This window comes from Diceros bicornis, chromosome 4, assembly GCF_020826845.1.
Source record: "Diceros bicornis minor isolate mBicDic1 chromosome 4, mDicBic1.mat.cur, whole genome shotgun sequence".
NCBI lineage: Eukaryota > Metazoa > Chordata > Mammalia > Perissodactyla > Rhinocerotidae > Diceros > Diceros bicornis.
Window position 1 is genome coordinate 84492008 of NC_080743.1, and position 17788 is coordinate 84509795.

General features: G+C 35.1%; 1 protein-coding gene across 1 annotated transcript in view; it reads left to right on the forward strand.

The window, feature by feature from the left end:
• The window catches only part of SHCBP1L (SHC binding and spindle associated 1 like), a 46682-nt gene that overhangs the window by 22896 nt on the left and 5998 nt on the right, over nt 1-17788 (forward strand). The window contains exon 6 of the mRNA XM_058539910.1: nt 3198-3303. Coding sequence (XP_058395893.1) covers nt 3198-3303 — 106 coding nt within the window. The remainder of the gene's footprint in view (nt 1-3197; nt 3304-17788) is intronic.

Consider the following 17788-nt stretch of genomic DNA (forward strand, 5'->3'; position numbering starts at 1 on the left):
GGTGACCTTGGGTTTGGCAATGAGTTTTTAGATATAACACCAAAAGTATGATCCATAAGAGAAAAAAATGATAAATTGGACTTTATTAAAATTAAAAACTTCTGCTCTGTGAAAGACACTGGTAATGAAAAGACAAGCCATAGATTTGGAGAAGATATTTGAAAAACACATATCTGATAAGACTGTATCTAAGATATACAGAGATCTCTTACAATTCATTCATAAGTAACAACCCAATTAAAAATGGGCAAAGGATCTGAAGAGACACCTCACCAAGGAAGATATACAGATGGTAAATAAGCATATAAAAAGATGCTCAACATTATTGGTCATTAAGGAATTGCAAATTAAAGCAACGAGAAACCATTACATACTTATTAGAATGGCTAAAATCCAAAAAATTGACAATAGCAATTGCCGACAAGGATGTAGAGCAAAAGGAACTCTCATTCATTGTTGATGGGAATGCAAAATAGTACAGGCTCTTTGGAAGACAGTTTGGCAGATTCTTAAAAGCTATATGTAGTCTAACCATAGGACCCAGCAGTTGTGCTCCTAGTTAGTATTTACCCAACTAAGTTGCAAACTTCTATCCACATAAAAACCTGAATAGAAATAAAAAGGATTATTTTTAAGGAATACTGTGAGCAATTATATGCCAACAAATTAGATAACCTAGATCAAATGGACAAATTCCAAGAAAGACACAATCTACCCAAACTGACTCAAGTAGAAACAGAAAATCTGAATGGACCTATAGCAAGTAAGGAGATTGAATTAGCAAGCTAATTAAAAAACTACCTGTGGGCCAGCCCCGGTGGTCTAGTGGTTAATTTCAGCACGCTTCACTTCAGTGGCCCGGGTTCAGTTCCCACGTGCAGACCTACACCACTCGTCTGTCAGTGTCCATGCTGTGGCAGTGGCTCACGTACCAAAAAAAAAAAAAAAAGGAAGATTGGCAGCAGATGTTAGCTCAGGGTGAATCTTCCTCAGCAAAAAAAAAAAAAGCTTCCCACAAAGAAAAGCCAAGGACCAGATGTCTTCACTAGTGAATTCTACCAAACATTTAAAGAAGAATTAACACCAATTCTTTACAGACTCTTCCAAATAGTAGAAGAGAAGGGAACACTTCCCTAACGCATTCTATGAGGCCACTATTACCCTGATACCAAAACCATACAAAGACATCAAAAGAGAAGAAAACTACAAAATAATATCCCTTATGAATACAGATGCAACAATCTCAATAGTATACTAACAAACTGAGTCTAGCAACATATAAAGAGGACCAGATACTATGACAAGTGGGATTTATCCCAGGAATGCAAGGTTGGTTTAACATGAAAATCAATCAATGTAATGCACATGTTAATAGAATAAAAAACAAAAGCCACATGATCATCTCAGTAGACACAGAGACACAGAAAAAGCATTGATAAAATTCAATACTCTTTCATGATAAAAGTTCTCAAAAAAGTTGGAATAGAAGGGATCTTCCTCAACCTGTTTAAGGCCATCTATGAAAAACCTGTAACTAACATCATACTTAGTGGTGAAAGAATGGATGTTTCTCTCTTAAGATCAGGAACAAGACAAGGATGTTTACTCTTGCCACTTCTATTCAAATTGTACTAGAGGTTCTAGCCAGAGCAATAGGCAAGAAAAAGAAAAATCCAGATTGGAAAGGAAAAAGTAAAATTATCTCCATTTGCAGATGACATGGTCTTCTATTATAGAAAACCCTATAATAAAATACTGCTCAGCAATATAAAGAAACAAATTGCTAATACACAAAATAATATGATGGATCTCAAAATAGGCTGAGTGAAAATAGCCAGACACGAAAGAGTACATAGTATATCATTCCACTTTAAAATTCCATCTAAAAATTCCAAGAAAGGGAAATCTACATCAGAAGGTGGATCAGTGGTGCTTGGGAGTGGGTGTGGAGGACTGACTGCAAAGATGCATGAAGGAACACACCAGTGTGATGGGAATGTTCTATATCTTGATTATTGTGACTGAGTTAAATGGGTGTATACATTTGTAAAACCTCATGAAGTGGTTCACTTAAAATGACTGTTATGTAAATTATACCTTAATAAATCTGATTTTAAAAATCACTTAAATATACCTTTGATTTTAAAACTAGGATTGCATGATAAACTACTGTATTTCCTGAAGGTAGGATGCTTTACTCTTTGAGCAGCTAGTAATCAGGTATATAGTGAAAAAAGGTATGAGTCATTCTCTTTCTCAAGATCAAAACCACTTGCTTAAATAGGTATAAAAATGCTGATTGGGTTTGACTTTGCAATGTTAAATGAAACTTTCTCTTTGGAGGACATTGCTAGTATGTTGGAATTCAAACTTTAATAACTTGCATGGCAAATTCTTAGAAACAGCTTCCTGAAATTTTAAGCTTCACAAAATATTAGATAATTGAAATAAAACTGAAAAAGATTAGTACTAAAGCTACATCCCATTAGCGTCAAGCAATAAAGTACTGCAGAGAACCCAAAAGATTACACCTAAGGAGATTACTGGTAAATCTATATCTATTGGAAAAGGAGTGTCCCTTTCGGCTGACAGTAATGACAAAAGTTACACTCAAATTTTTTTCTTTCGATACACTGAAATAATTATGAGATAGGAAACAGGAACTGTAAAGAAAAGCAGAAAGAAGAGAAAGAATGGAATTAATTAGAAATGCTGAACAGCAAACAATAAAAAAAACAACTGAGAGAGAAGCTAGAATTGTTCTGCTGGGAGGCCAGCAGCCAACTACATCTCTGGAGACCATATCCTTTGAAACAAAACAATCTGTTAATTGAACATAGTATCTAAAAGTAGGCATGTCCAAAAACATTCTTATGCCTCAGTATCACAAACGTAACCCACTTGTTCTTTGTGTTGAATCTATAATTCAGTGGATTATGATTGTAGTGGGTTGCATGCAGATTTCCAGGTACAAAGCATTAAAATGAAAAGATTTTAGATTTCAAGGGTTTAACTACTCAATTATCTAAAAGATTTTTTATCATTCCATTGCTCTCAAGTTGCTTATTGCTGTCAAGGAGCTTAAAATTAGTGAAACCTACTTCTCAAAGATGCTTAGTACCAAGTTGTTATTTTCTAAGTAAGTATAGTTGAGTCTTCCCTGTTAATTTCATCATAAATAAATGTTTCAACTCTAGAGTTCATGGACCTTTTTTCCCAAGAATTCTGAGGCGTAGGAAAGGAAAAAGAGACTTTGGAAAGACTATCACACATATTGTAGCAAAAGTGATGACTCCTGACATGGTAAGAAATACACTTTTTTCTTATTTGTTCATTTAAGTTTTCGCTTCATATAATCAGAAAAGAAGCTTTTTGAAGGTGGGATTCTTGTCTAACATTAACGTCTTATTTCCTCCATTACATCCATCTCAGTGATTGGCATATAATAGGTACTAATTAAATAAATGTCAACAACTATTTACTGAATACTAACCTTGTTGCCAGGCACTATGCTAGTAGCTATGGGAAGGATGGGAGACAAATATGAGCAAGATTGCATTTGAGGGAGATACAATTTTGAACCAGACCCACAGTCTTCCTTCTTTATACATTTGACAAGTTTGAATTATGGTGGATATGTGGACGAGTAAATAGGCAATTACATTTACAACACAGAATGATAAATGCTATGATAGGAGTATGTACAAAGTGCACATAGGACAGGTACATAAACCAGAATTAGGAATTCTGACAATGCTGGCTGGAAGAAATAATTCACCTGAAACCTGAAAGATGAGTATAAATTTAACCAGCCAAGAGGGAAAAATGTTCTAAGTCAAAGAGTAAATATTTCCATCTCGACCTCTCAGTAGTGTTTCACAGTTCTCTCCTTGGAATATTCTTTTTTGTTGTCTTCTGTTACTATACTTTCCTGGTTTTCATTTTCTCTAGTTGCCTTTTTTTCTCCTTCTGTGCTTGGTACTTATCTTTTTTCTTCACTGTATTATCCCTAACTGATTTACCTAATCTCTTCCCATGACTTTGATTATAGGTACTGATAATGTAAAATGTATGTCCACAGTCCAGATTTTTTTGAGCTCCAAACTTTTATGTCCAACTGTCTATATGTCCAAACCCATAAGTGTAAGTGCTCATCATCACTTGATTATCTCACAAGTACTTCAACTCAAATGCCCACAATTAAATTCATGATCCTATCCATTGACCTGTTTGTATTCTGGAGTTTTTTGTTCCAGTAAATGGCGCCACCATCTACCCAGCTGCTAATTACAATTTTCTGAGAGTTATCCTAATCGCATCCCTAATCCCCTTCATATACCCACTTTTCCCCCACACCACATCCTGGTGTATACCATATTGTTTCGCAGAGCTGCTGCATATCCTTCAGCTCTCAATTTAAATATCATTTCCACAGAAAAAGGCTTTCTCAGCCCTCCACAATACATTAGACTGCTACATATTCCCATAGCACCTTGCACTTTTCCTTATCATGAGTATTTAATACTTTTTCTGGCTATCTATTGATCTTCTGTGTCTTTTACTAGAATATGAGCTTCTTGAGAACAAGGGGTGTATGTTTACCGTTCATCCAATCACCTAGCGTGATGCTTGACACAGGGTAGGTGCCCAACAGATTTTGTTGAATTAGTAAATGAGTGTATGCTTGACAAGAGAGTATGGTATTTAGGAGGAACTGAAAGAAGTCCTGCAAGGAAGGTGTTTAACACCTAAGAGGAGAGTGGAGAGAGGTAAAGCTGGCTTATTAGACTGGTCTTGTCAGCTGTCCTACCCATTTTTATTATTTTCATCAAAGTTTAATTTTCCTTTTAATTGCTTATTGGATCAAATTATTCAATGACATTAATTATTCTACCAATTATCTTTGTGAACATCTTTGTAAAGAGTAAGGATTTTGTTTTTATCTCCAGCCTTGTTTTATTTTTATTTTTGGCTTTATTTTTCTATGTGACGGTGAGAAATTTCTTTGATTTTTATCCAGTACTTTGCAACTCTGTCTTCATTATTTATAAGTAAATATCCATGAACTTTGGAGGCCGGGATAATGAGAGGAAGACTACTCTGAGAAGGCAGCATCATCAATTTCACTTTGCTTAGATCTTTGATTTTATATTTACCTTTGAGGTTGACATAATTTGATAGTAGTCATGCCTGTGTACATAGCCTTTAACAACTTTCTCAACTTTGAAGATTCTTTACTCAGTGTTCTTCCTGCTCTATATTCTCTCCTTAAAATGGTTTTATCCATGCCCATCATCTTTATGTTGGTGAACTTCACAAGTAGTGTAGTTAAAAGACATGGACTTTGTAGTCAGATAGCCCAGTATATAAATAGCCTGTCTGAGACCACTTAAGAACTATTTAATCTAGGGCAAGCTGCCTAACCTCTGAACCTCAGTTTCCTTATTTGCAGAGTGCTTCAAAAAGAGATAAAAACTGTATACCGTTTTAGAGTCTGTCTTTGCCTCTTACTAGTTATGTGATTTTCAACGTTATTTACCCATCTGTGCTTTAGCTCCTCATGTGTAAAAGGGGGATAATACTATGTTCCTTATTTATAGAGTTGTGAAGAGTAAATGAGTTCATATTTGTAATATGCTTAGAATATGCCCAGTACCTAGTAAGTACTCAATAAATGTTTACTACTATTACTACTGCTACTACCACCATCACTACCACCACCACTACTACTACCTTAAAGGGTTTTTTGAGGATTAAATGAGATATTATGTATAAAATACCTAGCAGTGCCTGGCACCCAGTGGTTTTTCAGTAAATTTATCCCCTTTTCTCTTTCCTTTCTTACTTTGCTGACCAACATGTCCTTCTAAGCATCTTTACCTGGATGTCTCACTAACATACAGCAGTTCTAAATTTGAAATTATTATCTTTTTGTACACAACCCATCCCTAGTCCTTCTGTATTCTCTATTCAGTTAATGTCCTAAATATCCTTCTAGTCAACCAAATTAAATATCACTGCTTATCTCCTCTCTTATGCCCCAAGTTCTCAAATTGCAATAGCTATCTTTAGGTTTAGACCCACTCTGGCTTCTGAATCATTCCTGGCAAAGATAAGTACTTGTTTCAGTACCTACACTAAAGTTAAATGTTAGTTATTAGTTAGTTCCAGATCTAGGAGAAACAGTGGTATCCCCATTGTTCATCACAGCCGGTCTCTTCTCTGTCTGGAGACAGGGTAGTGTAGTGGTGAAGACTATAGGCTTTTAATAATAACCTGGGTTTGATTCACAGTTTTGCTTCTTAATACTTGTATGAAATTAAATGTTACATAGTTTCTCTTATTTTCTGATCTGTAAAAAGGAGTAATGAAGTCTATCCTGTAGAGTCATTAGGCTTAAGTGAAATAATTTATATAACTCTTTTAGCAAAGTGCCTACCACAAAAGTGTTAACTGCTATTATTATTACTATTGTGCTATTCATATCCCAATAATGTATTCATCATTGTTGTCAAATTTCTAAATTGTTAAATTTAGAATTTTGTAATGCTACAAAAGGTGTGATAACTGTGACTTAAAATATACCAAGTACAAAGAAGAATTTAATCAATTCCCTTCAATCTGTACTACTGATTCTGCCGCTGACTCCTCAGAGACAATGTGCTCTTGGTTATTCCTTCTCTTTCTTGTATCTTTTTTTACTTTTTTTATTGAGATAAAATTCACATAAAATTAACCATTTTAGAGTGAACAGTTCAGAGATATTTAGTATATTCACAATGTTGAGCAACCACCACCTCTGTCTAGTCCCAAAACATTTTCATCACCCTAAAATAAAATCCCACATCCATTTTAAGCTGTTAATCCCATTTCCTCTTTCCCCCAGCCCCTGACAATTACCAATCTCCTTTCTGTCTTTATAGATTTACCTATTCTGGATATTTCATATAAATGGAATCATACAATATGTGACCTTTTGTGTCTGGCTTCTTTCACTTAGCATGCTGTTTTTGAGGTTCATTCACATTGGAGCATATATCAGTATGTCATTTTTTTATTGAAGCATAGTTGACATACAATATATATTAATTTCAGCTGTACAACATAGTGATTCGACATTTATATACATTATGAAATGATCACAAGTCTAGTAACCATCTGTCACCATACAAAGTTATTACAATATTATTGACTGTACTCTCTATGTGTACGTTACATCCCAATGACATATATTTTATAACTGGAAGTTTGTGCTTCTTAATCCCCTTCACTTTTTCACCCACGCCCATACCCCGCTCCCCTCTGGCAACCACCAGTTTGTTCTTTGTATCTATGAGTTTGTTTCTGTTTTATTTTGTTTGTTCATTTGTTTTGTTTTTTAGATTCCACATATAAGTGAAATCTTTCTCCATCTGACTTATTTCACTTAGCATAATACCCTCTAGGTCCCTCCATGTTGTTGCAAGTGGCAAGATTTCATTCTTTTTTATGACTAACTAATATTCCATTCTGTATATATACCACATCTTCTTTATCCATTCATCTACAGATGGACACTTAGGTTGCTTTCATATCGTGGCTATTGTAAATAATGCTGCAGTGAACATAGGGGCACATATATCTCTTTGAATTAATGTTTTCATTTTCTTGAGATAAATACCAGGAGTGGAATTGCTGATGATATGGTAGCTCTATTTTTAATTTTTTGAGGAACCTCCATATTGTTTTCCCTAGTGGCTGCACCAGTTTACATCCCACCAACAGTGTACCAGGATTCCGTTTTCTCTACATCCTTGCCAACACTTGTAATTTGTTGTCTTTTTGATAATAGCCATTCTGACAGGTGTGAGGTGATATCTCATTGTGGTTTTGATTTGCATTTCCCTGATTAGTGATGTTGAGCATCTTTTCATGTGTCTGTTGGCCATCTGTATGTTTTCTTTGGAAAAATGTCTGTTCAGATCCTCTGCCCATTTTTTAATTGGATTGTTTTTTTGATATGGAATTGCATGAGTTCTTTATATATTTTGGATATTAACCCCTTATTGGATATATCATTTGCAAATATCTTCTCCCATTCAGTAGGTTGCCTTTTTGTTTTGTTGATTGTTTCTTTTGCTGTCCAAAAGCTTTTTAGTTTGATGTAGTCCCATTTATTTTTGCTTTTGTTGCTTTTGCCTGAGGACTCAGATCCGAAAAATATTGCTGAGACTGATGTCAAAGAGCTTACTGCCTATGTTTTCTTCTAGGAATTTTATGGTTTCAGGTCTTACATTTAAGTCTTTAATCCATTTTGAGTTTATTTTTATATATAGTGTAAGAAAGTGGTTCAGTTTCATTTTAGGGTTCTTTGTTCTAGGTCTGTGAAAAATGCCATTGGTATTTTGATGGGGATTACATTTAATCTGTAGATTGCTTTGGGTAGTATGGACATTTTAACAATATTAATTCTTCTAGTCCATGAGCATCGTATATCTTTCCATTTATTTGTGTCTTCTTCAGTTTCTTTTGTCAATGTCTTATGGTTTTCAGAGTACAGGTCTTTCACCTCCTTGGTTAAATTTATTCCTGGGTATTTTATTCTTTGTGATGCAATTGTAAATGGAATTGTTTTTTTAATTTCTCTTTCTGATAGCTCATTATCAGTGTATAGAAATGCAACCAATTTCTGTATATTAATTTTATGTCCTGCAACTGTACTGAATTCATTTATTAGTTTTAATAGTTTTCTGGTGGCATCTTTAGGTTTTCTATATATAGTATCATGTCATCTGCAAATAGTGACAGTTTTACTTCTTCCTTTCCAATTTGAATGTGTTTTATTGCTTTTTCTTTCTGGATTGCTGTGGCTAGGACTTCCAATGTTATGTTGAATAAAAGTGGCAAGACTGGGCATCCCTGTCTTGTTCCTGATCTTCAAGGAAATGCTTTCAGCTTTTCACTCTTGAATATGATGTTAGCTGTGGGGTGGTCATAAATGGCCTCTATTATATTGAGGTATGTTCCCTCTATACCCATTTTGTTGAGCGTTTTCATCATAAATGGATGTTAAATTTTGTCAAATGCTTTTTCTGCATCTATTGAGATGATCATATGATTTTTATTCTTCATTTTGTTAAAGTTGTATATCACATTGATTGATTTGTGGATACTGAACCATCCTTGCATCCTTGGGATAAATCCCACTTGATCATGGTATATGATCCTTTTAATGTATTGTTGAATTCAATTTGCTAATGTGTTGTTGAGGATTTTTGCATCTATGTTCATCAAGGATATTGGCCTGTAATTTTCTTTTTTTTTTGTAGTGTCCTTGTCTGGTCTCAGTAACAAGGTAATGCTGGCCCTATAGAATGAGTTTGGAAGCATTCCTTCCTCTTCACTTTTTTTTTTGGAATAGTTTGGATAGGTAAAACTCTTCTTTAAATGTTTGGTAGAATTCACCTGTGAAGCTGTCTGATCCTAGACTTTTGTTTGTTGGGATTTTTTGATTACTGATTCAATTTCATTACTAGTAATTGGTTTGTTTAGATTTTCTATTTCTTCCTGATTAAGTCTTGGAAGATTGTATGTTTCTAAGAATTTATCCCTTTCTTCTAGGTTGTCCAATTTGTTGGCATATAATTGTTCATAGTAATCTCTTATGATCCTTTGTATTTCTGTGGTGCCAGTTGTAACTTCTTTTTCATTTTTGATTTTATTTATTTGGGCCCTCTCTCTTTTTTTTCTTGATGAGTCTGACTAAAGGTTTTATCAATTTTGTTTATCTTTTCCAAGAACCAACTCTTAGTTTTATTGATCTTTTGTATTTTTTTATGGTCTCTATTTATTTCCACTCTAATATTTATTTCCTCGGTTTTAATAACTTTGAGCTTTGTTTGTTCTTTTTCTAGTTCCTTTAGGTGTAAAGTTAGATTATTTATTTGAGATTTTTTTGCTTTTTGAGGTAGGCCTGTATGGCTATAAACTTTCCTCTTAGAATTGCTTTTGCTGCTTCCTGTAGATTTTGGAACATGGTGTTTCCATTTTCATTTGTCTCAAGGTAGTTTTTGATTTCCTCTTTGATTTCTTTATTGATCCATTGGTTGTTTAGTAGCATGTTGTTTAGTCTCCATGTGTTTGTGTTTTTTCTGGTTTTCTTCTTGTAAGTGATTTCTAGTTTCATACTATTATGGTTGGAAAAAATGCTTGATATAATTTCAATCTTCTTAAATTTATTGAGACTTGTTTTGTGTTCTGATATGTGATCTATCCTGGAGAATGTTCCATGTGCACTTGAAAAGAATGTGTATTCTGCTGTTTTGGGATGGAGTGGTCTGTATATATCTATTAAGTCCATCTGGTCTAATGTGTTGTTTAAGGCCAATGTTTCCTTGTTGATTTTCTGTCTGGATGATCTATCCATTGATGTAAGTGGAGTGTTGAAGTACCCTGCTATTATTGCATTACTGTCAGTTTCTCCCTTTAAGTCTGTTAATATTTGCTTTATGTATTTAGGTGCTCTTATGTGGGGTGCATAGATATTTATAAGTGTTATATCCTCTTGTTGGATTAATCCCTTTATCATTATGTAATGTTCTTCTTTCTCTGTTTTTTGCTGGGAAAGATTCACCGTGAGCTAACATACAGATGTCAATCTTCATCTTTTTGTTCCCCCTCCCTAAAGCCCCAGTACATAGTTGTATAGTCTACTTGTAAGTTCTTCTAGTTCTTCTGTGTTAGCTGCCGCTGCCATAGGATGGCTACTGACAGACCAGTGGTGTGGTTCTGTGCCTGGGAACTGAACCTGGACCGCTGAAGCAGAGCGTGCCAAACCTTAACCACTAGGCTATCAGGGCTGGCTCCTTTGTCTCTTTTTACAGTCTTTGTTTTAACGTCTATTTTGTCTAAGTATTTTTACCCCAGCTTTCTTTTCATTTCCATTTGCACTGGAATATCTTTTTCCATCCCTTCACTTCCAGTCTGTGTGTGTCTTTAGAGCTGAAGTGAGTCCTTTTAGGCAGCATATATATGGATCTTGATTTTTTTATCCATTCAGCCACCCTATGTCTTTTGATTGGAGCATTTAGTCCATTTATATTTAAAGTAATTATTGATAGTATGTACTTATTGCCATTTTGTTAATTGTTTTCTAGTTGTTTTTGTAGTTCTTCTCTGTTCCTTTCTTCTCTTGCTCTCTTATGTCATTTCTTTTTATGGCTGAATAATAATCCATTGTATGTATATACCACAATTTGTTTATCCATTCATCAGTTGATAGACATTTAAGTTGTTTACACCTTTTGGCAGTTGTGAATAGTATTGCTATGAACATTCATATACAAATGTTTGTTTGACTACCTGCTTTCAATTCTTTTGGGTATATAACGAGGAGTAGAATTACTAGCTAATATGGTACTTCTATGTTTCACTTTTCAAAGAACCACTAAACTGTTTTCCACAGCAACTGAACCATTTTACATTCCCATCAGCAATGTATGAGGGTTCTGATTTCTCCACATTCTTATCAACACTTGTTGATATCTTTGTTTTTAGTTATCCTAGTGGGTATGAAGTGGTATCTCATTGTAGTTTTGATTTTCATTTCCCTAATGACTAATGATGTTGAGCATCTATTCATGTGCTTGTTGGCCATTTGTATAACTTCTTTGGAGAAATGTCTATTCAAGTCTTATGCCCATTTTTAATTGGGATGTTTGTCTTTTTATTGTTGATTATGAATTCTTTATATATTCTGGATACTATACTCATATTAAATGTATGCTTTGCAAATATTTTCTCCCATTCCATAGTTGTCTCTTAATTTTCGTGATAATGTCCTTTGATGCACAAAAGTTTTAAAGTTTGATGATGTTCAGTTTATCTATTTTTTCTTTTATTATCCATTTATTATTTTTGGTGTCATATCTAAGAATCTGTTGCCAAATACAAGTGCATAAAGATTTACCCTTATGTTTTCTTCTAAGAGTTTTATGATTTTAGCTCTTATACTTAGGTCATTGATCCATTTTCAGTTAATTTTTGCATATGGTGTGTGAGTGGGGGTCCAGTGTCATTCTTTTGCATGTAAATATCCAATTGTCCCAACACCATTATTGTCCCAACACCATTATTCTTTCCCCCTTGAATTATCTTGGCACCTTTTTTGAAAATCAGTTGGCCATGGTTGTGAGGGTTTATTTCTGGGCTTTCAGTTCTATTCCATTGGTCTATATGTTTATCCTTATGACAGTATCACAGTTTATTGTAGCTTTGTAGTAAGTTTTAAAATGGGGCAGTGAATGCCAAGGCCAGAGCCTTGGGGCAGATTGGGCCACATTTCTCATCAGCTGGCATTATCCGATTAATAAGCATTCTATAGGAATGGCCTTGACACACTTTTTTTTTTTTTTTTGAGGAAGATTAGCCCTGAGGTAGCCTCTGTTGCCAATCCACCTCTTTTTGCTGAGGAAGATTCGCGCTGGGCTAACATCCATGCCCATCTTCCTCTACTTTATATATAGGATGCCTACCACAGCATGGCTTGATAAGCAGTGCGTAGGTCCACGCCCGGGATCCAAACCTGTGAACCCCGGGCCACCGAAGTGGAGCATGCAAACTTAACCACTACACCACTGGGCCAGCCCCAAGGCTTTCACCTTTTATGTGGGTTAAAATTGTTCCTAGATATTTTATTATTTTGGATGCTATTGTAAATGGAGTTGTTTCCTTAATTTCCTTTTCAGATTGCTCATTGCTGGTATATAGAAACAAAACTGACTTTTGCATATTGATCTTGTACCATGCAACTTTGCTGAATTTATTAGCTATAATACTTTTTTGGTGGATTCTTTGGGATTTTCTATGTATAGGATATACAGAATCATGTTGTCTGCAAGTAGAGATAATTTACTTCTTTTCCAATCTAGAAGCCTTTTCTTTCTTTTTACGTAGTTGCTCTGGCTAGAACTTCTGGCTAGTACAATGTTGAATAGCAGTGGTAAAAGTGGGTATCTTTGTCTTGTTCCTGATCTTAGGGGGTATTATAGGCTGAATTGTGCCTCCCCAAAATTCATATGTTGAAGTCCTAAGCCCCAGTACCTCAGAATGTAACTATATATATTTGGGTATAAGGTATTTAAAGAAGTTATTAAGTTAAAATGAGGCCATTATGGTGGGTCCTAACCTAATCTGACTGGTGTCCTTATAAGATGAGGAAATTTGAACAGGGATACCAGGGGGGCATGTGCACAGAAGGACAACCATGTGAAGAGGCAGCAAGAGGGTGGCCATCTGCAAGCCAAGGCGAGAGGCCTCAAAAGAAACCTAACTTACCAGCACCTTGATCTTGGATTTGGAACATCCAGAACTGTGAGAAAAAAATTTCTGTTGTTTAGCTAACCCAGTCTTTGGAATGTTGTTATGGCAGCCCTAGGAAACTAATACAGGGAGAAAGTTTTCAAAGTCTTTCACAATTGAGTATGATGTTAGCTGTTTTTTAATAAATTCCCTTTATCATATTGAAGAAATTCCTTTCTATTCCTAATTTGTGAGTATTTTTTAATGATGAAAAGGTATTGAATTTTTGTAAAATGCTTTTTTTGCATCAACTGAGATGATCATGTATGTGTTTTTCCCCTTCATTCTATTTCTGTAATGTATTACATTGATTTTTTATGTTAAACTAACCTTGAATTCCTGGGATAAATCCCACTTGGTCATGGTGTATAACTCTTTTAATATGCTGTTGGGTTTGGTTTGCTAAAATTTGTTGAGGACTTTTGCATTTATATTCATAAGAGATATTGGTCTGTGGTTTTCTTTGTCCAGCTTTCTTATCAGAGAATGATGGCCTCATAGAAGGAGTTAGGAGTTATTCTCCTCTCCTATTTTTTGGAAGAATTTGAGAAGGATTGGTGTTAATTTTTCTTTAAATGTTTGGTAGGATTTACAAATGAAGCCATCTAGTCCTAGAGTTTTCTTTGTTGGGAGGTTTCTGATTACTGATTCAATCTCTTTACTTGTTATAGGTCTGTTCAGATTTTCTGTTTCTTCTTGAGTCAGTTTTGGTAATTTGTGTATTTCTAGGAATTTGTCCACTTATCTTTGTTGGTATGAAATTGGTGCATTTGTTGGTTTACAGTTATTCATCATATCCTCTTATAATCCTTTTTATTTCTGTAAAGTTAGTAGTAATCCCCCCATTTTCATTTCTTATTTTAGTTTTTTGCTCCATCTCCCTTTTTTCTTAGTTTAGCTAAAGGTTTGTCAGTTTTGTTGATCTTTTCAAAGAATCAACTTTTGACTTCATTAATTCTATTGTTTTTCTGTTCTCCACTTCATTTATCTCTTCTTTAATCTTTATAATTTCTTTTCTTCTGCTGGCTGTGGGTTTAGTTTGTTCTTTTTCTAGTTCTTTAAGATATAAAGTTAAATTGTTGATATGAAATTTTTTTTGTGTGTGAGGAAGATAAACCCTGAGCTAACATCTGTGCCCATCCTCCTCTATTTTATGTGGGATGCCTGCCATAGCATGGCTTGATGAGCAGTGCATAACTCTGTGCCCGGGATCCGAACCCACGAACCCTGGATCGCCAAAGCAGAGAGCGTGATCTTAACCACTATGCCACCGGGCTGGCCCCTGAAATCTTTCTTTTTTAATATAGGTGTTTACTGCTGTAAATTTCACTCTGGAACTCTGCTTTTAGCATCCAATAAGTTTTGGTATGTTGTGTTTTCATTTTCATTCATCTCAAAGCATTTTCTTATTTTCCTTGGGTTTTCTTCTTTGAACCATTGGTTATTTAAGAGTGTGTTGTTTAATTTCTACATATTTACAAATTTTCCACTTTTCCTGGTTTTACTAATTTCTAACTTAATTCCACTGTGGTCAAAGAAGGTAAATTTATTGAGACTTGTTTTGTGGCTTAACATATGGTGTATCCTGGAGAATGTTCCATGTGCACTTAAAAAGCATGTGTATCCCTCTGTGTTGGGTTCTATATATGTATTTAGGTTTATATGTGTGTGTTAGGGTAGGTCTAGCTGGTTTATAGTGTTGTTCAAGTACTCTATTTCCTTATTGATCTTCTGTTTAGAAGAATGACTACATGTTCTAGTCATTATTGAAAGAGGAGTATGGAAGTCTCCAACTAGTATGTAGAATTGTCTGTTTCTCCCTTCAATTCTGTTAATGTTTGCTTCATATACTTTGGGGCTTCATTGTTTGGTGCATATATGCTTATTATAATTATATCTTCTTGATGAATTAAAAAAATTTTTCAATATATAATGTCCTTCTTTGTCCCTGGTAACAATTTTTGACTTAAAGTCTATTTTGTCTAATATTAGTATAGTCACTCCAATTCTCTTTTGGTTACTATTTGTATGGAATATTTTTTTCGTCTTTTCACTATTGATTTGTGTCTTTGGATCTAAAATGAGTCCTTCGTAGACATCACATAGTTGGATTATGTTTCTTTATCCATTCTACCAGTCTCTGTCTTTTAATTGGTGATCTTAATCTACTTACATTTGAAATGATTACTGATAAGGAAGGACTTACTTTTGCCATTTTGCTAGTTGTTTTCTATATGTCATATTCTTTTGTGCTTGATGATTTTTTTTCTAGTGTATTGTTTGATTCATCCTCATTTCCTTTCTGTATATTTCTTAGTCATATTCTTAGTGGTTACCATGAAGATTACAATATCCTAAATTTATAACATCTAGTTTGAATTGATACCAACTTTGCTTTAATAGCATATACTCTGCTCTTGTACAGCTCCATCCCCCCTTTATGTTGCTATCCCCACAAATTACATCTTTATACATTGCCCATTAACATGGATTTTTAATTATCGTTATATGCATTGCTCTTTTAAATCATATAGGAAACAAAAAGAGGAGTTACAAACCAAGATTACAATAATACTGGCTTTATATTTACCCATGTAGTTAGCTTTACTAGAGTTCTTTATTTCTTCATATGGCTTTGAGTTACTATCTAGTGTCCTTTTCCTTCAGTCTGAAGGACTCCCTTTAGCATTTCTTGTAGGGAAGATCCAGCCTTTGTTTATCTGAGAATGTCTTAATTCTTCATTTTTGAAGAATGGTTTTGCTAGATACAGAATTTTTGGTTGCGTTTTTTCCTTTCAGCACTTTAAAAATATGCCATCCCACTGCTTCCTGAATTCCATGGTTTCTGTTTAGAAATCAGCTGTTAATCTTACTACCCATTCCTTGTACATATTGATTGCTTCTCTCTTGCTGCTTTCAAGACTCTCTTTGTTTTGGCTTTCAACCATCTGATTATAAATGTGTGTTGGTGTGGATTTCACTGGTATGCTTGATGGTGTACCACTGGTCCCTTCAAGTTTGTTCATTTTTCTTCATGGTTTTTTCTTTCTGCTCCTCAAACTGGATAATTTCAATTGTCCTGTCTTCAAGTTTGTTGATTCTATTTTCTGCCTGCTCAAATCTGATGTCAAACCTCTCTAGTGAGTTTTTCATTTCAGCTATTATATTTTTCAGCTATAGGATTTCTATTTGGTTCCTTTTTATAATTTTTCTCCCTTTATTGATATTCTCTATTTGTTCATACATTATTCTCTTGCTTCCTTTAGTACTTTGTCCATGGTTTCCTTTAGCTTTTTGAGCATATTTAAGACAGTTGATTTTAAATCTTTGTCTGGTCAGTCCAAAGTCTTGTCTGGGCTTCCTCAGGGATGGTTTCTGTCAATATCTTTTTTCTCTGTGAATGGGCCATAGATTCCTGTTTCTTTGTATGTCTTGTAATTTTTGTTGAAAACTGGGTATTTTGAATATTATAATGTGGTAACTCTGGAAATTGGATTCTACCCCATCCCCAAGGTTTGCTTTATTGACTGTTGAGGACTGCAGTTGTCCATGTTTAGTGAATTTTCCAAACTATTTTGTAAAGGCTATATTCCTTTTTGTGTGTGGCTGCTGAAGTCTCTATTATGTTATCTCAGCAGTGGCCAGTGACCTGACAGAGATCTCCTTAATCACTTGCAGCTAAAAAGAAAAAAAAACTCTGGTTTTGCAGATTAGCTCTGCACTGAGGCCCTCCTTCAAAGCTAAGCCATTCAGCCTACAACTCTGCCTTAGCTTTCACCACCTCCTTGCACAGGGTCTAGTGATCAGCTGGACTCACAAGCCTAGGGTCCTTTCACATCTCTTCTGAGCATGCACCCAGCCTTGGGCATGTGCATTTCACTGTAGATTCCTCAGTATATGGGGTAGCCCTTATTCCCCCAAGAATCTTCCTCCTCAGCCTCCTCCCTTGCAGGCTTTTCCTTGCCCCTTTCTTGGTCCTTTGCCCCAGGCAGTTATGGGTAGTGTATGTCTTTAAACGCTTTCATCAGATGGTGCCTGCAAAGCTGCTCCATCCTGAGAGGGGAGAAACAAAGGTCAGCTTCTTTGCCAGTCCCTCCTCTGAGATATTGACCATCAGACAGATCAAAATGCACAACCACAATTTTTTGAGAATGAGGTCCTACTGCCCCCACCCCACACCCACCCCAGCACTAGCAAGCCACACCAGAAACATGGGTTATCTTCACAGCTGCTGCCAAGCTGGAGAATGGGGGATGGTAGGCAGGTAAGCAAAAACACCACAACGCTTTCTTACTGAATTTTAACAGCCTTTTCATTAAGCATTCCCTTGGTTACTATGTTTGATTAGATTCCAGCATTCCAAAAAAGTAGATTCTGTCATTTTTTGCCAACTTAATGTTTGCTTCAGTGGAAGAACCAATTCTTAGAGCACTCTACTCCACCATTTCCA